This window comes from Astatotilapia calliptera, chromosome 4, assembly GCF_964374335.1.
Source record: "Astatotilapia calliptera chromosome 4, fAstCal68.1, whole genome shotgun sequence".
NCBI lineage: Eukaryota > Metazoa > Chordata > Actinopteri > Cichliformes > Cichlidae > Astatotilapia > Astatotilapia calliptera.
The window spans coordinates 26734606-26754062 of NC_137425.1; the positions used below are offsets into that span (position 1 = coordinate 26734606).

Here is a 19457-nt window from a genome sequence, read left to right on the forward strand (position 1 = left end):
ATAACCCATTTTTAAACTCTGTTTACTGCAGCCTATTTAACAATATAAGCAACTATATAAAAACATAAAAAGAGATCTAGACATAAAAAAAACACGCAAAAAGTGATTGGCATACGATCACTTTTTGGCACATCAGTGCAGCGAGGTTGTAATTGCTGCTTGTAACCATCAGGGGGCAGTATCGCTAGATTGCAGTCTTGGAACCTGTAACGAGAATCACCCTTCATTATCATTAGAGTTACATTGCGCCACACAATATGAATATGATAAAGTCCTAGTATATGTACAAATGCTATGAAGTGAAGTTTTAAATAATACCGTTCGCCCAGTTAGTTTTATTTTTCTTTCACTGCTCGCTTGTTTTGATGACGTCAAAATCGCCTTTCCGCTTTCATTCGCGGCAGTAAACATGGCGGACAGTTAGCGAAGCCACGGTGTGATATTCAATCCTGGGGGGTTTGGATTTCTCTTTCAGGACGTACGCAAAACGTGTTGCATTGCTTTTGGCACACGGAGGTGTGCGTGTGTGTAGGGCGTTGTGCCCTGTGAGTTTTTACTGAACAAAAGGTACAGTGAATTTTTCCCTCCTGTGCTGCTTTCGTTGCTAACGCGGGCCTAGCTATAAGTGCAAGCTAACGTTAGCCGCTAACCTGCCAGGCAAATGCTTTTGACCGGCATGATTTAACATATGTATGTATGTGTTACAAATGTTTGATTGGCTCTGTGGTGTTTATCAGCTCATTCAATAGTTTAATTGTGCAAAGAGCTTAGATAGTTTGACTCGTGCGTTGATTGTCAACTTTCTTATCTTCTTTGCTAATAATAGCTAACAGTAAAATTCTTTAAGGCGTGTATTGTAGATAGTTTGGTTAAACTGCCTTGATATCGAAGTTAGAATTAACAAAAAGGAGGCTGCAATTTGTCAAAAATGAATTCAAACATTGTTTAAAGTCTCAGTGATTCATAAATATGAGCTAAAAGTGTTATTTTTAGGTTGTGACAAAATCCGACTTATTCTTGAACGTACCACAAAATAACAACGTAAGGTTTCCTTTACAAGTCACTTCTCTTCTGTTTTGCTGTATTACATGGCAGCGTGAAGGAGACCTACCGTCACAATGGGGCGACGTTCAACCTCCTCCACCAAGAGTGGGAAGTTTATGAATCCCACCGACCAGGCCAGTAAGTGCTGATAACAAACTGGCGCTAATTCAATCATGAATTGATCTGCTGGATATTGCTCAGTTGCTGATTAGATATAAAAATGGTCATTTCTTCCCCCCCTTCTACAGGAAAGGAGGCCAGAAAAAGGGAGTTAAAAAAGGTTAGAACCATTCACTTAAAAAAAAAAGATATTTCTAAATATGCAATACAGGATAACAATACTGTGATAATATGATGGTAACATCGTTTTCATTTGGAAATATTAGAACAAGAAGCAGAGGATGATGGTGAGAGCAGCAGTCCTGAAGATGAAGGATCCCAGACAGATCATCAGAGACATGGAGAAGCTGGATGAGATGGGTGAGATGACAGGGCAGAGTTTATGCAATTTAGATGTTAGAGATATATTTAGTTGTAACTATTTAGTTGTATGTTTGCCACTTGTAGAGGACCTGAGCTTGTGGAACACATGTATCAGTAGATTAATGCTATATATAATTAGTGTGTGTATTTAAGTATTTCAGGCCTTTAGGTAACAGCAGAAAATCACAGTCAAAATCTGAATTCTACAATTAATTTGCTGCTTTTCTAATGAAAATAATTACTTTGTTTCTGAACAGAGTTCAACCCAGTTCAGCAGCCGTTGCTGAATGAGAAGGTGTTGCGGGACAAGAGGAAGAAGTTGCGTGAGACATTTGAGCGCATTGTTCGTCTGTACGAAAGAGAGAATCCTGAAACCTACAAAGAGCTACGCAAACTTGAACTGGACTATGAGACTAAAAGAGGGCAGCTGTCTCTTTATTTTGACTCAGTCAAGGTGTGTTGGAAACTACATGACAGTTTTGGGGGGCGGGGTTCCTCAGTTTATAATAATTCTTGCATAAATTGATGCAGGAATGAGAGGTATATTGTATGCACATTGTCCTCTTCTTGTTACACTATTTCTCCTTTGAACAGAGCCTTCCATTCCTGGATTTGAAAAGGACTCTGCAATGGATTTGGGGAGAGATCGGGACAGCGGGAGTGAGAGCGACAGAGATCAGGACGATATTGATGACGACAGCGACTCTGAAGACATCAGTGAAGAAGAGAGAGATGAAGGGGGAGATGGTGAACAGAGAATGCGCTTGGACAGGCAGGACGATGAGAGAGAACGAGAAGAAGATAGAGACAGAAGTGAAAGACATGGTGGTGAGTGTTTCTGACTGCTTCAACACATTTAAGCCTCAACTCACGTCTTTGTTGCCTTTATTTATCTCTTGATCTTATAACTGTTTCTATTCTGTTGTATTCCTGAATTTGTTATTATTTAACTACTGCAGGTCGTAGCGTACGTTTCGCAGATATGCCTGCAGAGGCACCCCGTGAAGGAAAAAGGAAGAAGAAGAGGGTTGTGAAGAAGACCAAGGCCATTACACCTCTGCAAGCCATGATGTTAAGGATGGCAGGTACTGTTAGTGCTAAGCACTTACTAAGCTAGTGCTCCTCACAGTGTCTTTTCTTTGTATGATGATATGCTATGCCATTTTTATTTGTTCATTTTTTGTCTTCAGGTCAGTCAGTTCCTGACGAGGAGGAAGAAGAAGAGGTAGAGGAAGAATACACAGATGAATCAGACAGCTCTGACATCGAGGACAGAGGCCCTCCAGGGGACAACCAGTCCCATCTCATGGCCAATCAGCGACTACCCCCTCCAGCTGGGACCACGGGACAGCAAGGGCCTCCACACATGCAAGGGCCACCGATGACAGGACCTCCACCACTTGGTCCACCTCCGGCACCACCAATGAGGCCTCCTGGTCCACCATCTGGCCCACCTCCTGGCCCCCCACCAGGTTCGCATTCTGATTAGCTAAAAGATTGATTGCTTCAACTCTGAAGTCATACTAGAATAATTTCCTGTGCCTGTTCTGTGGGGGTCTTCTACTTCTCTAAGTGTGAGTGCTCTGCATCGTTTTTTCAAAGAGATCTTCTGTTATCTTCAGGTGCTCCTCCGTTCTTGAGGCCTCCTGGCATGCCTGCAGGAATGAGGGCTCCAATGCCTCGGCTTCTGCCTCCTGGGCCTCCACCAGGTCGACCACCTGGTCCTCCACCAGGCCCCCCTCCTGGCCTTCCACCAGGCCCTCCACCACGTGGTCCACCTCCCAGATTACCACCCCCAGCACCACCAGGTAGGCACGTGTGTGGAGGCAATCTAAAGATATAAAATAGTGAGAACTTCTGTTGAATGCATTTCTCATTTATGTTTTTTTTTCTCCTTGTAGGTATCCCGCCTCCTCCCCCAAGAGCTGGAGGGCCTCCGCGTCCTCTTGCACCACCTCTGTCTCTCTTCCCTCCACCTCTCAATTCCAATGTGCTGAGTGCTCCTCCAAACATTGTTCAGCGACAAAAAGGCTCAGGATCCAGCCAGGACGGTTTACAGACCAACCTGCAACCCCCTGCCATGCCCATGCGACCTGGTGTCATGCAGATGCCCCCTCCGCCTGGGACAGCTGCTGCCTCCACAGGCACCAATCCGGGCAGCAATCCCCCCAGCCATCACCACCCTCCCACCATCGAAAAACGCGCAAACATCACCTCTGTCGCAGCTGCAGGAGGCAACCTGGCAGCAGGTGCCGGTGCAGGCGGGGCTACCATCTCTGCCAAACCTCAAATTATCAATCCCAAGGCAGAGGTGACCCGCTTTGTGCCCACAGCGCTGAGGGTGCGTAGGGACAAGGTTGGAACAATGCCAGGAGCAGCACCTGGGCCCATGGAGAAAGCAGGGGGTTCTGTTGGAGGAAGGAGGGGAGATGAAGGTGTGGGAGGAGGCCAGTGGCAGAAACAGCACAGCACAGCAACAGCTCCTATGGGCGTGGCCAATCCATCACAGATGGGTGCTGTGTCTCAGCCCAACATGAAGACTAAAGACCAGGTGTATGAAGCCTTTATGAGGGAGATGGAGGGACTCCTCTAAGACTCGGGAGCGTACTGCCGATAATGATGATCAGTGTGGCAAGCTGAACAACAGCAGTGTGTTTGTTTTGTGTTTTCTGTGCAGAGTTATAGAGGTAGCCGTCTTCAAACTTTCAGCTAGAATCAGTTTGTCTGTCACCTACCAGTGAAAGGCCACTACACCCTCAGCTTTGTTCTCTACAGGCTCATATTCATTTGATCTGGGTTAGATTTTTGTTGCATCAACAAGAATGTGCATTTCAAAAAGAGTAAGAAATCTGTTTATTTTACTGGGTAACTTGCATAGTCAATTCAAGAGAAGAACACTATGCTCTGCACAGAAGTGCTTTTTCACATCCAGCATATTGTTTTGTTTTTTTTGTCTTGTTTTTTAACTCTGAAATTGTTTTTCTTCCAACCACCTGTTTGCAACTTGACCTTAGAAGCAATCTTGTATTACTTTTTTCTGTTTTTTTTATTGCAGATCTCCTAACATAAAAATAGTTATAGAATGTTTTCCAACCACTGACAACAGTAAAAGTGTAAAACTGTTTGATCTTCAGCCAAATAAAAACTCAAAAAACTGGTTTAATCTTGTTTCAGTGTGAATCAATCCGCGACAGAAATTCCCATGTCGTATTTTTAGCCAATCACTGGCGTTTTCGGTCGTAAACACAAACTTCCATCATCCACTGCGGCTTAAGCTCGAACTCGTTTCCGCATCTGCGCAGTGCGGAACTGACGACACGTTGGGGCGAAAAGCATGGCGGACGAGGAGAGCGTGAAGCCAAACACATACGAAACACTCGAAATTTCGAGCAGCGATGAAGGAAGCGATCACGGTGATGGCGGAGAAAACGACGAGACGGTGAAGAGCTTCAAGGATCTGGTAGGTTTGCTTCAGCGAGTGAAGGAAAAGAGTCAGGCACATTAACACGGAGAGACCACTGCTGTTCGAGTTAGCTACAACTCCGCTGTGTTATGTAAACCTCATTTTATCCTTTTAAATATGAATGGGATATGTCTGTGAGACATATACGGCGCTAGTACACAATTACGATCGTGTTACAAAGATTTCTACCTTTTGTCTGCTTCCGACAAGGTGTTACTGATGTCCTATGCGAGGCTTGTGATCAGCTGGGATGGAAGAGCCCCACGAAGATCCAGATAGAAGCTATACCGGTGGCTCTGCAAGGTGAGAAATCACGCTTACCTCTTTCTGTCAGTTTTACTCAAGTAATAGTACATGATCACACGGAACAACCATACGCACATTTTTGGACATCAGGAAAAATACAACCCTTCTGGAATAAAATTCTTTTCGCTCTGCGGGAAATATTTAGTTATGTAATTCCAACGATTGTTTCAGATCCTCTACTTGGATCATCTTAGAGGCCATTTGCGTCCATGCTGTTTAAGTCCCCTAAGGTTTTAAACAATGAGCTGTAGACAATGGGTGGTTGTTGTTGAGGAGATCCTTGTGATGGACAAACTCGCATACAGACAGAAAAAGAAAGAAGAAAACTTTCTACAAGACTGGGACAAATGTTTATTATACAAAGTGAAGAAAGGACATGAATAAATTGAATTATTAAAAGAGGCAGATTTACTCCGACACTACCAGCCCCTGAATGTTCAAATATTCATGAACTTGTTTTTATATGTTTTTGTATGGCTACTTTTCAGCTTTGTTTTGGCATTAGCATAGCCACCATTTGTGCATCATTGTACTAGACCATCAAAAAAACAAGTTGAAGTAACAATGACAGCAAATATCCTGTTAATCAGAGATGATGGGCTAAATGCATGGCCCAGGGATTTGAAATCTGAAATCTCAGCAGAGGATTGGAAATCAGTTTGTGCTCAAATTCATACCGTGATTACACACCTCATATCTGTACGTGTAACATATGAAACTTCTCCATATTTCTCTGCGAATCATTACGATTTAACATGGACTGAAGCTAAAGGAGCAGCGCTTCAGTCTGAATCTCAGGACTTGTTTAAATCTCTAAAGGTTAAAGTGCGTAACATTTCTTGTCTCCTTGTGACCTGCAGGGAAGGATGTTATTGGCCTGGCGGAGACTGGTTCAGGAAAGACCGGTGCCTTCGCTCTGCCTATCCTCCAGTCGCTGCTGGCCTCCCCCCAGAGGCTTCACACACTTGTTCTCACCCCCACTAGAGAGTTGGCATTTCAGATCTCTGAGCAGTTTGAGGCCCTGGGCTCCAGTATCGGCGTTAAGTGCGGTACGTGTCCTTGAAAGGTGAGGCGGCTTGCAGTAGTGCGGGAGGCTCTGTGCTCTAAATCCGTCTGTCTTCCGTTGCAGCCGTGATAGTTGGTGGAATCGACATGATGTCCCAGTCCCTGGTGTTAGCGAAAAAGCCGCACATCGTTATTGGTAAGACTTTACCTTTAAGAGCGTTGCATATTTTTCACACTTCACACGTCTGCTTATGTTCACCCACTGTTGTAATGTTTGTATCCTTTATTTGTATCCTTTATAAACTGATTTTGATGATATACTTTTAAGTAAAAAAATCGTTTTGTTTTTTTTCCAGCCACGCCCGGTCGTTTGATCGATCACCTCGAGAACACAAAGGGCTTCTCTCTACGAGCGCTGAAGTTCCTGGTCATGGATGAAGCAGACAGAATCCTCAACATGGACTTCGAAACTGAGGTCAGTAGCTTCCTATTGGTAGGAGACTCACTATAGCACCTCAGCCACATCCTCCTCAGTGTGCTGTTAAATGGCAGGCTCAAAGGTTATTGATGAAAGCATTTTAAAGTGAATGTGACAACCTTTATGGCAGTTTAAATCCAAAAAGTGAAATTTACCTAAACTTCACATTACTGGCCGTAAGCTGGTAAAAACCCAAGTTGACGTATATTTTTTTGGTTGACAGTGGAGCATTTTGAAAGATTACAAATAGCTGATAGGCTGAGCTTTAAATTAAAAACCTGCTGGCTACGGGCTCCACACCTCCAACGCCTCAGGCTAGATTTGCGCCTGTGACGTGTCCATTTGTGAAGCTCTTTGCCTATAAACAGAGAAGGTTTTCGAAAATTTAACCTGTACAAATTTCAAGAAGCATGTAGCTCATGTAAACTGTCATTTTTATACCTATTATTATTTATTTTTTTACCAGGTGGATAAAATCTTGAAGGTGATCCCAAGAGAAAGACGCACTTTCTTGTTCTCGGCTACCATGACCAAAAAGGTATCTTTGTGTTCTTCTCTCTTTGTCGACTCTAGATGACGGAGAATGTTAGTCGCGTTTCTTTTAGCCGTCCTTGTCCTGCACATTATGGGGGACAGTAATAAGCAGCTGCCAGAGTAGCCTTTGCCTGACCTTCTGTCATATGTTTACAGGTCCAGAAACTAGAGAGAGCAGCTTTGAAAGATCCTGTGAAGTGCGCGGTGTCTACGAAATACTCCACAGTAGACAAACTGCAGCAGTACTACATCTTTATACCATCTAAGTACAAGGTAGGGTGCACACGTGTACATGTGCTGACAGTTGTGTTTGTGACCTGCTGAAGCTGTTTTATATTCAGTAAGTTTAGCTCTTGGTTTTGCCAACAGGACTGCTACCTGGTTTCCATCCTGAACGAGCTGGCCGGGAACTCCTTTATTATTTTCTGCAGCACGTGTAACACAGCCCAGCGGGTGGCGCTGTTGTTGAGGAACCTCGGCATCACTGCTATCCCTCTACATGGGCAGATGAGTCAGGTAAAGCTTCAGAGACTCGGTTGAGTATAAGGATTTAACCTGAGATGTTAGCATTCATTATAGTGCCTGCTGCTCTGTCAGCATTACCTACGCATACTATAAAACCCTGTAAACAGTTTGGTTTACGATCACACTTGCAACACATGCTAAAGTCATGCTTAATTAACTTTACATGCAAGTTAGTGTACTTTTTGTACCATTTGGAAACATCTGGAAGTCATTGTCATGGTCTGCAGTTTACCATAAGCAGTCTACAATCAAATCTACATTCAAATCAGGCTGCAGTTCACTTAAATGTTTGAATAGAGCTCTTTGCACCATCTAAGATGCTGTTTTTGTAGACCAAGAAAAATTTCTTTCACTCATGAATGAAAGTGAATGTTGACCAGCTTTGGTCCCGTTTGGCTGGATGTCAGCCCTCTTTCTGGTTTTGTGGCATTACAGCAAATGTGACCTAATGTATGATATGAGTTGTGTGTAAATATGCACACAGACATTTATCAAATGGAGTTTTTAAGGAAGTGAAAGTTTTCCCTTTTTCTTTCTGGTGGATACTGTGATGTGATCTGGATCTTCCTTCCTTCGCCGTGCAGAATAAACGTCTTGGAGCTCTGAACAAGTTCAAGTCCAAGTCTCGGTCGGTGCTGCTGGCGACTGACGTGGCATCCAGAGGACTGGATATTCCTCATGTCGACTGCGTCATCAACTATGACATTCCCACTCACTCTAAGGTACCGAGGCGCTGATAATCATGTTGGTGGTGCGTTTGATGATTTATTTCACTTCACCGATGAGCTGATCTGTGGATGTGTTTGATCCTACAGGACTATATTCACAGGGTTGGCCGAACAGCCAGAGCAGGACGATCTGGAAAATCCATCACTTTCGTCACTCAGTAAGAAGGGCCTTTTTATTGTCACCAGTCATTCCATATACAATAACATCTCTGCTTTGTTTCCACTTATTGCCATTTTTATACCATTTTGACATGGTTGAGTAAGTTGTGCAATACTGTGGTTTGGAGAGGAAGGTCACTGCAGCAAGTAAATGTGTCTGGTGTCCATATAACCATAGGTATGATGTGGAGCTTTTCCAGCGAATTGAAAGCTTGATTGGGAAGAAACTTCCAGCCTTTCCAACCCAAGAGGAGGAAGTGATGATGCTGGTGGAGAGGGTGAGCGAGGCCCAGAGATTTGCCAAAATAGTAAGTCATCCTGTCTTTATTGTGTCTTTTCTCTGTATTTGTCAGGTATAGCCTAAAATTTGAAGAAGAAAAAAACATGCTGTGTGAAAACAATGGTGCATAAACCCGTCTGAGCCTGCCTGGCCAATGCATCAGTATTTAGTGGTATGTTTCTACATGAGGTGATTTGAGCTTTGTGACACAGTGTGTTATCCTCTTGAAATCAGCCATCAGAAGATGGATACAGCGTGGTCATAAACAGATGGACATGATCAGACAGGCTGTGGTGTATGAACAGTAAACAGTTGGTGCTAAGGATCCCAAAGTGTGCTGGAAAAATATCCCCAAAACCATTACACCACCAGCAACCTGAGCTGTTGATAAAATGTCGTTTATGCCAACTGTTACCATCCTATCCAATTGTGGCAGCAGAAATCAACACTCATCACACAAGGCAACATTTTTCCAATCTTCTGTTGTCCTTCTGTTTCATGGGACCATGCAGCTTCTAGCTTCAGTTCCTTGTTTTTAGCTGACCGGAGCAGCACTCTGTGTGGTCTTCTGCTGCCGCAGGTCATCTGCTTCAAGTTTCGAAGCAGATGACCAGAGAACTGACCACACTGGATATTTGCATTAACAGGCAGGTGTAGGTGGTAAAGTTGTTGGGGAGTGTAATGATTTAAATGTAACCATATATTTAAAAGAGCAATGACTGCAAGCATAAACTAAAAGTTACGAACAAATGTTTGAAACTTGGCTAAACCTTGGCTAATTTCTTCAAAAATACATATTTAGAAATGTTTGATTTTTTAAAATTAAACTTGTTCCATCTTGACCTAAAATGCCTGTATATAGAATATAGTCAGCTATTAGTGTAGATGAACATTAAGAAAACGTTTGTGTTCCCCAGGAAATGAAGGAGCAAGGCGACAAAAGGAAAAGGCCTAAAAGAGGGGACGGAGACGATGATGACACGGAACAGGCGACCGGCGTGAGGAAGAAGGTTAAAGGAGGAGGAGGAGGAGGAGGAGGAGGAGGAGGGAAGAAGCGTGGCGGAGGAGCCTGGAGGGGCGGACGCTGAAGAGCCCCAACATTAACAGACTGTACAGAACTATGACATACAACGCCTTTACCGTCTTTTGAAACTTTCATTGTTATGACACGTTTTCCACTGCTTCCTTAGTAAAGTGAATGACTATTTAATTACAGAAAACACATGTTTTTCTCGCCCCTGGTGACATGTTTCCATTTGTAATAAAACTCAAGAAGTCGCACGATTGTGTGAGCTGGTGCCGCTGCTGATGTTGCTTTCAGACACAAGAGGGAGCTGTTTCAGTCAAAAGCCACATTATGTTTTATTAAGAAGTACTTAACCCTTCTTGTTTTCTAGCTTTTTTGTTTAGAAAACATGTGAGGTATTAGACAACAATAACAATGCGTGGCAAATTGAGGCGGTTTTATAATGCATGCAAGCAGCAGTTGCAATAGTTATTATGTTTTGGGTTTTTTTTATGCTTGTCAGTGGTTTGCAGCAAATTGGGGGGTTGGTTTGTTCCAGCCAATAGTGGAGAAGGGCAGAGAAAGACCGCAAAGCGAGAGCCCAATCGCTTCTAGGCTGCATGTAGTGGGTGTGCAGTGCCTAGATATTTGTGGGATAGATCTTAAAAGGTATCCACCGCAGCATAATGCCCGACAGTGTATTCATTATTGCTGCCTTCATTAATGCCATTGAGGGGATTCTGACAGGCGTGAAGGCACGCACATAAAAATTTATTAGCGGCTGAATCCTGACAAGAGTGCGACAGTGTGGCGTATTGATCTGCGCGATCACTTTCTAGTGCGCACAGTCCACCGTAGGCGGGAGCAGCGGTGGTCAAGCCTGCTCTCTTTAGGAGGGGCCCCAGTGTGGAGGCAGCACTGTGCACTGTGGTGCATACCGAAGCCCAGATACATGCCTGCATTTCTCTTGTGGCTAGCAGCTGTATAGTTGCGTTCAGGGTCGAATCAGGGGGAGCTTTGTGAACAGGTTCTGACTGCTGCAGGTAAGTTTGCTCGCGCCAGCCGCGAGGGCGAAGAACGATGGGGCGCGTGGTGATTATTACGGCGTCAGTGAGTGAGCAGCCTCCGGGATAGGGGATGGAGGTCGCTCTGGAAACTTACTTTGGCTGTAGTCTTTATTTGAGTAGCGGGGTTCAAAATCCACCGCTCGGCGTCATAAGCGCTCTGGTTGACCTCGAGGACTCTTTCTCTCTCTTTTTTCTCTCACCATAGAAACGTGTTAATTGGTAACACCTGAACTCTTAATACGTAACAGAAAAAGTGCAGACTGTGGTAAGCTAGCTTTATGACTCTTTCTTTTGGCTCATGACAATAATTTTCCAGCAAGTACCAGTCCACAGGAGGGGTCTCCAATAACCATGGGGGAACCACAGAGAACACTACTGCAGGACATATTTTAAGTTCATACACCTGACACTCCTTAGCCCACTGATTCCCCACCTTTCCAAAATGAGCCTTCTGACTTCTTCCATACTCCCAGCATTCCAAAAGTACCTCCTTTGTGGGATGTGCGTCACCATGACCACCAAGATGAACCCAGTAATTCACCGACACTTGCTTCCTCCTAAGATTTAGGGGCATTTCTCCCATCTCCACCTGTAGGGCACCGACTGGAGACGTCTTAAAAGCTCCACAGCATACTCTAAGGGCTTCCAATTGCAGAACATCCAAACGTCTCAACACAGAAGGAGCTGCTGAACCATATGCCACACACCCATAATCAAAGACCGACCTAATTAATGCCTGGTAAAGTCTTTTCAAAGCAGAAGAGCTCGCTCCCCAACCCCTACACACCTCATAACATTAATAACTTTGTTGCATTTGGTTTCAATCCGATCAATATGCTCCCACCATGTCAGTCTCGAATCAAACACAACACCTAAGTACTTAAAAGAGCTCACTTTCCCAATTACCTTGTCATACAGTGTCAATGTGAAAGTCTCACTCACTTTTCTTTTGGTAAAGAACATCACTTTTGTTTTTTCCACCGAAAACCTGAATCCCCAGTCAAATCCCCACTCAACCACCATATTCACAGCCTCCTGAACCTTGCCCACTAGGTGCTCAATATTTCTTCCTTTTTTCCATAACACACCATCATCAGCGAACAAAGACCTCCCAATTCCCTCAGGAACATCAGAAAAAACATCATTGATCATTATAACAAAAAGCAGGGGACTAATCGCACTGCCCTGTGGCGTTCCATTCTCAACCATGCACTGATTAGAAATTGTAGACCCAATTTGCACTTGGATCTTCCTACCAGATAAAAAGTCTTGGACCCAATTGAATGTCCTGCCACCAATACCCAACTTATGCAACTTGATTAAAAGCCCATCCCTCCACAACATATCATATGCCTTTTCTATGTCAAAAAACACTACCAAAACAGACTCTTTATTGGCCTGCGCTTTCCTAATGTAGAGAGTTGAGAATAGCTCTCTAGTAGAATCTGGTATCAGAAATAAACTGGGGAAAACAGCCCCCCCCCCAAAAGGTTTTTGTTGTGATTGTATTTTTGTACCTGTCATTTAAAATGCTATCCTACATCCAGCCGCTAGAGGGCGCATTACGCGCAGTGGTATCGAGTAGCGTTTTGGGGCACAGAGGAAGAATAAACCTTCCTGTTGTGAAACTGACATCAACTCAACCTGTGTCCCTTTTTCTATTCTTTATCACAGGTTAGTAAATGCATTTAAATGAATGTATACTGCAGACCTTACAAACGGACGATGTTGTTTATGTGGGTAATGAGCGCAACTCGCTAAAGAAATGGATTCGTTCTGAGTTGTGTCTGAATTGTGGGTTAAGGCTGCAGGCTAAATGATGCTAATGCTAGCGGACTTGGCTAATGTGGAATACTGAGTGTGTGTGTGGGGGAGCTAATCTGACCTGTGAGAGACTTCTGGACTGTGAACTAGTAATGTATTATGCACTCTGATAAATGGGTTTTATACTATGTTTTATTCTTCTGGTTGATGTTGTGGTTTAATACAAAGACATTTATAAAGTGTTATAAGGAAACTGTTTGATCAATGCTGACTGCATAGTAGTAGTGAACGCTGTTAAAGGAGCATTGCACTCTATATAGTTGTAGGTTGTATAAGAACAGTGAATATTAGGGGTGCAACGATACACAAAATTCACGGTTCGGTTCGATACTTTGGTGTCACGGTTCAATATTTTTTCGATACAAAAAAATGTTCATGCCTTTTTAATTTGTCATTTATTAAAATTATAAATATATATTTTAACTCAAAAGTACAGTTTTTAAATTTAACCCTAACCCTTGTGCGTGTTTTTTATTTTGACAGCGAATGCGCACCTGCGGACCACTTATGTGCAGCCCCGGTTATATAGCTCGTCATATTGCAGCCACAGAAATTATTTTGTCCATGAAACCATAAAGCTGCACTTTCTTTTTGCCTTATAGTCTGATTTGTCATAACTTCTCCGTTTTGTGGTAAGCTTTTCTTTGGCTGTCACTTCTTCACCCTGACCTGTCTTATTTGGCTCAGCAGAACTAAAATATATATCCTGCCGCTTTTACACGCGCACTCACATAAGCTCAGCGATTCTCTGCGCGATCAACCTCTCACATGTTTAAGCTTGCTGCGGGAGATTTCACTTGTCATGTTTGCATAGTAAGCTAACGATTGATAAGACGATGTCAGAGGAATTGGTGCACAAATTATCATCACTCACGGATCAGTGCTGTCGCTCTCTATACACAGTTCGCACGATTGCAAAGTGAAAGCAAAAAAACAAGCGCAAATTCAAACGCGATTTCAATATGTCACATATTGACAGTGGCTCACCGATGCCAATGACATAATTACCCAGCTACATTTCTGAAAGAATCCAAAAGCATTGACATATATTTTTCCTTCCTACAATAGCCCGACGGGCAGGGAAGAGATAGATTTTGGTAGCCCGACTGAAAAAATCGCTAGCCCCGGGACGTCGGGCTAGCGATATTGCGAGCCCTGTATCTGATTGAGGAATCACTCATCTTTGGAAAAGAGAGTTTATTACAGAGAAATGTCTCTTTCCAAAATAAAAGCTATACTATCCACTTCTTCTGGGCTATATTCTCAGCAGCATATTAAACAGCTGTCTAAATGACTCGGCTAAAGTTAGTAGCATGCTTGCTTGTTTTTGTCTGCTTCCACTTGTCTTTGCACTAGGATGATGTCGGCGTAAATGTGCAGTCATATTCGTTGTGTTCCCACTAGTGCTTTCAGGTTAATCTCGTTGAAATGATCTTAACGCCACAACACGGCAAATCTCCGTTAACGAGCTACCGCCGATCGCCCCGTGCATGGGGCTAGACGGCCAACACGTTAACGAGCTAACTGCGCTAACACACTAGCTCCCACCCATGTAATTGAGCATTGCGTGGCACATCCAACATACTGTTTTACTTTAGTCCATGACTCGCTTACCTTCAGGGTCATACGTCACATGAAAACCAAAATAATTCCAAACGCCAGATCTGAATGAGGGTGGGGGAGGTCCATGTTGCAAGGAGAGCTTAACTTCTGTCTTGCTAGCTTGCCCTGCGCTCTTCCTTCTGACTATGCTGTCTGTGTTGAGCGCTCAGTGGATCTGCGCTCGACAGTGCAGCCTAGGCGGAGTAGTCGAACGCAGATTCACTGAGCGCTCAACACAGACAGCATCGTCAGAAGGAAAGTTGATAAAATAAATTACAAATGTTGTATTGTTCGATACATATGCGTACCGAACCGAAAGCACTGTATCGAACGGTTCAATATCGATACGAATATTGTTGCACCCCTAGTGAATATGTTTGTTTTATGTCAAAGACATTATTTTCTTGTAAAGAGTAAAATAGCTATATTTAAAAAAACAGAAGTTACATTGTCAGTACAGTGGAAATACATTTCACATAAATAATTTAGTGCTGAACAAGAATTAAAATGTTTAAAAATGAGTTAATTTTATGATGTTTGTAAATGTAGTTAAAAATGAAGTACAGAGTACACTATTGTGTTTTGTTTATCTTTGTAAAACAAATGTGTTTATTGTGATACATTGTGGATCTGATATTATCAATGGATTTAAGCAACATTTTGTTTATGTTTTGTCAAAGTTGTATTGAGAGATTTATACAGTCTCTAGCTCAGGGAACTGTGGCCATGTATGGTAAACCGGACTGAAGCATAAGGCCATTTCTTTGCAGTTAGTATGGTGATATCTGAAGCTGTTCTAAGCTGTTGTGAAGAATAAACCTTCCTGTTGTGAAACTGACATCAGCTCAACGTGTGTCCCTTTTTCTATTCTTTATCACAGCACCACACATTGTTGAACAGGAAACCAGTTGCCCCTCTGGTCATCATCTTAGGGAGGCAACACAAGCAACGTGCCGTTATCGATCACATCCACCCCACTAAAAAGCTGAGGATCTGCAGTTTCTGCTACAAGAATATTAATGAAGAGAAGTTTCGCGACAGGGGAGACAGCGCCGGGAAAATCAGCTCAGAGGAGGAAGAGTTTTGTCCTTCTGAGGAAAATGAGAAAGTGGAGGAAGGAGAGATAGGGATCTATTCTCCCAGCAACTGGCTGGACACCAAAAACGGGACTTGGGAACGACTGAGCATTTATGATTACCCAAAGTCAATACCATCACAGTAGCCAATAAACTGCAACAAAGACGCTTTTGAATGGATTCAGATTACACAAAGTTGATTTTCTTACATGAAGTTACATAAATGTAAAGATAAATGTGACGACGTATTATTTGTTTGTGTCTATTTGTGTTTTAATCTTAGGCTGTACACGCAACAATTTGCACTGTAAATAACAAATCAGGAGTGAGTCGAAAAAATCATTTTAAAAAGACAAGAATATATCATCTTTGTACATATTCAGTGCCATTAACCATGCCAGTTAAATGAATAATGCTCCATCTGCCTGTCACTTTGCTGCTGGAACAGCTGAATTTCACAATAAAGGATATTTCTATTCCAAAAAGCACTGTCTTCTCCCTGTGCATGTGACTCTGAATGCATGTTTCTTTGTTTGAATGCATGTAAAGTATTTGCATCCAGTATCTGCTCTTTTGCTGCTCCTTAACCTCAACAATAAAGTGCAGATAATCAATTTGTGAGAGATGTTATTACAACACTGAAATCTCTCATCATTTAGTAATAAGTCCTCTGTTTAGCCCTCAGAGTCTTATTGGAGCATATTACAGTGTTTTCTTTTACTTCTGTGACTTTTTGGGGTTTTTATTGTGAAAGTCAAGGTCAGTGAAGTAACCGTATATAGTTCCTCACCCACTTAGGGTATACATTTTTCCAATAAGCATGTACTGTATAGTAAACGTTTGACCTCTGTTATTGCCAACAAAGGTTATGTTACAAAGTATTGAGTTGTATTTTTGTTATTGACCAAATACTTATTTTCCACCCTGATTTACGAATAAATTCTTTAAATAAAATCTTTAAATAAATGTGAAAAAAAAATCCATGAATTCACATGGTAGGATTTCTACCATGTGAATTCATGGATTTTTTTTTTACATTCTGTCTCTCACAGTTGAAGTGTACTTCTGGTGCAAATTACTGACCTCTGTCATCATTTTAAGTGGGGGAACTTGCACAATCGGTGGCTGACTAAATACTTTTTTGCCCCACTGTATATACAGCTGAGTGGGGGGAGAAGGGGTCTCCAGGGAAGTCCAAGGGAAAGCACGCGTTCTTCAGAATATCCACTCACACGATCACAGGCTCACACTCCGACACTGCCACACGGGGAAAAATCCAGGAAGCTCTGTAGACAGGGAGACAGGGTTAAGAACGACGCACAGAGGAAAACACTCTTAACTAAACTTGCTGTAGCTTGACTTCACTAACGCGTGGTAGACAACGATCCAGCGACGAACAGCAGTCACCTCCTTAAGGCTCCCCCGGGGGAGCCTCCCGGCGACCCCCAGGCTTGTCAGGGTGAGCCGCATGGAACGCCCGCACCATACCCCGATCCAAGAGGGCCGCCCGCGGGATCCAAGAACGCTCCTCCATCCCGTAGCCCTCCCAATCCACGAGATACTGCAGACCGCACCCCCGGCTCCGGACATCCATGATCCTCGAAATGGTGAAAGCCGGGTGGCCATCAATGACCCGGTCGGGTGGAGGGGGTCCGGAAGGAGGGCACAGAGGACTAGAGAGACACAGCTTCACTTGCGACACGTGGAAGGTGTTATGGATCTTCATATTCCAGGGCAGTTTAAGGCGGACAGAGACAGGGTTAATCACAGAGTCGACTTCAAAGAGACCGATGAAAGTGGGAGACCGTTTCTTGGATTCAGACCTGAGTGGGATGAATCTGGTAGACAGCCAAACCTTTTGTCCAGGTGCGTAGGTGGGAGCAGGGGTCCGGTGGCGATCCGCCAGGCGCTTATTGCGTTCCACCGTGCGGAGAAGGGAGGCCCGAGTTGCAGACAGAGTGAACAAAGTGCTCACCCTCGAAAGCTGGGAAGAGTGGCGGTTGATAGCCCAAGGACGCCTCGAAAGGGGACACACCGGTGGCAGAGGAGGTAAGGCTGTTATGAGCATACTCAATCCATGACAGTTGCTCGCTCCAAGAGACCAGGCACCGGAGAGCTGCTTCAAGCTCCTGGTTGGCACGCTCCGTTTGGCCATTTGTCTGTGGGTGGAAACTAGAGGAGAGACTGACCTGAGCTCCGAGAGCACTGCAGAACTCCTTCCAGACACGTGACGTGAACTGCGGTCCTCTGTCTGACACAATGTCCGTGGGGATTCCATGGAGGTGAAACACGTGGTCAGGTAGCAGCCGGGCGGTGTCTAGAGCAGTGGGGAGCTTAAGGAGGGCGATAAAATGAGCAGCTTTGGAGAAGCGGTCCACAATGGTGAGAATAACAGAGTTACCTGACGAGACGGGCAGACCAGTGATGAAGTCAACAGCGATGTGCGACCAAGGGCGACTCGGAGTCGGCAGAGGGTGAAGGAGGCCATAGGGTGGTTGATGGACGCTCTTGTTTTGAGCGCAGGTCGAGCATGCGAAAATATACTCGTGGACGTCTTTGGCAAGGGAAGGCCACCAGGCGAAACGTTGGAGGAAGGTAATAGTGCGGTGGACCCCCGGGTGGCAGGTGAATCTGGCAGTATGAGCCCAATGTAACACTCGTGACCTTACTGAGGAGGGGACGAAGAGCAACCCTGGAGGTCCCATTCCGGGGTTCGGTTCTGTCCGCTGAGCCTCTCGAATAGCCGACTCGATCTCCCAGGTCAGGGCCCCGATTACGCAGGCACAGGCGAGGCATCGTCCTCTGGCTGGGTCGCGTCGAGACCAGGCGGCAGCATGGCGGCTGCAGGTGGTAGACCAGGTGGTGGCGCTGCAGCAGATGTGGCAGGATGCTGGACGGGCTCGGCTGAACCTCTAGCTGGCGTGGCATGGCCAGGTGAGGCGTCATCCTCTGGCTGAGGCGTGGCAGGGCCAGAAGCCGAGGCTGGCTGAGGCGTGGCAGGAGCAGTGGCATAGGGCTGGACGTGCTCCTCGGGCCCTCCAGCTGACGTGGCATGGGGCCGGACGTGCTCCTCGGGCACTCCAGCTGACGTGGCATGGGGCCGGACGTGCTCCTCGGGCCCTCCAGCTGACGTGGCATGGGGCCGGACGTGCTCCTCGGGCCCTCCAGCTGACGTGGCATGGGGCCGGACGTGCTCCTCGGGCCCTCCAGCTGACGTGGCATGGGGCCGGACGTGCTCCTCGGGCCCTCCAGCTGACGTGGCATGGGGCCGGACGTGCTCCTCGGGCACTCCAGCTGACGTGGCATGGGGCCGGACGTGCTCCTCGGGCCCTCCAGCTGACGTGGCATGGGGCCGGACGTGCTCCTCGGGCCCTCCAGCTGACGTGGCATGGGGCCGGACCTGCTCCTCGGGCCCTCCAGCTGACGTGGCATGGGGCCGGACGTGCTCCTCGGGCCCTCCAGCTGACGTGGCATGGGGCCGGACGGGCTCCTCGGGCCCTCCAGCTGACGTGGCATGGGGCCGGACGGGCTCCTCGGGCCCTCCAGCTGACGGGGCATGGGGCTGGACGGGCTCCTCAGGCCCTCCAGCGGACACTGGAAAAGGCTGCACAAACTGCAACTCAGCCCCTGGCTCCAACCTGGCCTGGATTACAGTCCCACAGCGGTTTAGCTGAGCCTGATGGCTAGCATTTCCAGTGCAAACAGTCTTATAATTTGGCTTCTTGGAAGCATAGTTCGTGGCATGATCAATGCACAGAGAAGCTAGATAATTTCGCAAAGGGATAAGATGGTCCGTGGAAGACTTGGCCGAAACATTCTCAGTCTTAGTAATTTCAAAATCATAAACAGTCTTTTTATAGCCGGGCCCATGAACTGG

The 19457-nt window shown here is 45.2% G+C and overlaps 2 protein-coding genes and 1 long non-coding RNA gene across 3 annotated transcripts; all 3 read left to right on the forward strand.

Annotated features, from left to right (window-relative positions):
- Nucleotides 1-387: 387 nt before the first annotated feature.
- LOC145428485 (WW domain-binding protein 11-like) lies at nucleotides 388-4685 on the forward strand. Its single transcript, XM_080300691.1, has 10 exons — nucleotides 388-567; nucleotides 1096-1182; nucleotides 1293-1324; nucleotides 1431-1524; nucleotides 1785-2003; nucleotides 2122-2355; nucleotides 2487-2612; nucleotides 2718-2999; nucleotides 3150-3335; nucleotides 3429-4685. The coding sequence occupies exons 2-10, from the start codon at nucleotides 1119-1121 to the stop codon at nucleotides 4118-4120; spliced, it is 1929 nt and encodes a 642-aa protein (XP_080156817.1). The 5' UTR covers nucleotides 388-567; nucleotides 1096-1118; the 3' UTR covers nucleotides 4121-4685.
- A 161-nt stretch (nucleotides 4686-4846) lies between these two features.
- LOC145428349 (putative ATP-dependent RNA helicase DDX47) lies at nucleotides 4847-10286 on the forward strand. Its single transcript, XM_080300450.1, has 12 exons — nucleotides 4847-4991; nucleotides 5201-5293; nucleotides 6157-6345; nucleotides 6426-6497; nucleotides 6658-6776; nucleotides 7246-7317; nucleotides 7470-7586; nucleotides 7683-7829; nucleotides 8423-8560; nucleotides 8654-8724; nucleotides 8904-9033; nucleotides 9923-10286. The coding sequence occupies exons 1-12, from the start codon at nucleotides 4862-4864 to the stop codon at nucleotides 10091-10093; spliced, it is 1449 nt and encodes a 482-aa protein (XP_080156576.1). The 5' UTR covers nucleotides 4847-4861; the 3' UTR covers nucleotides 10094-10286.
- Nucleotides 10287-12640: 2354 nt separating this feature from the next.
- Nucleotides 12641-16065, forward strand: LOC145428350 (uncharacterized). Its single transcript, XR_013908638.1, has 2 exons — nucleotides 12641-12752; nucleotides 15385-16065. It is a non-coding gene; the product is annotated as an uncharacterized LOC145428350 (long non-coding RNA).
- Nucleotides 16066-19457: the final 3392 nt, after the last annotated feature.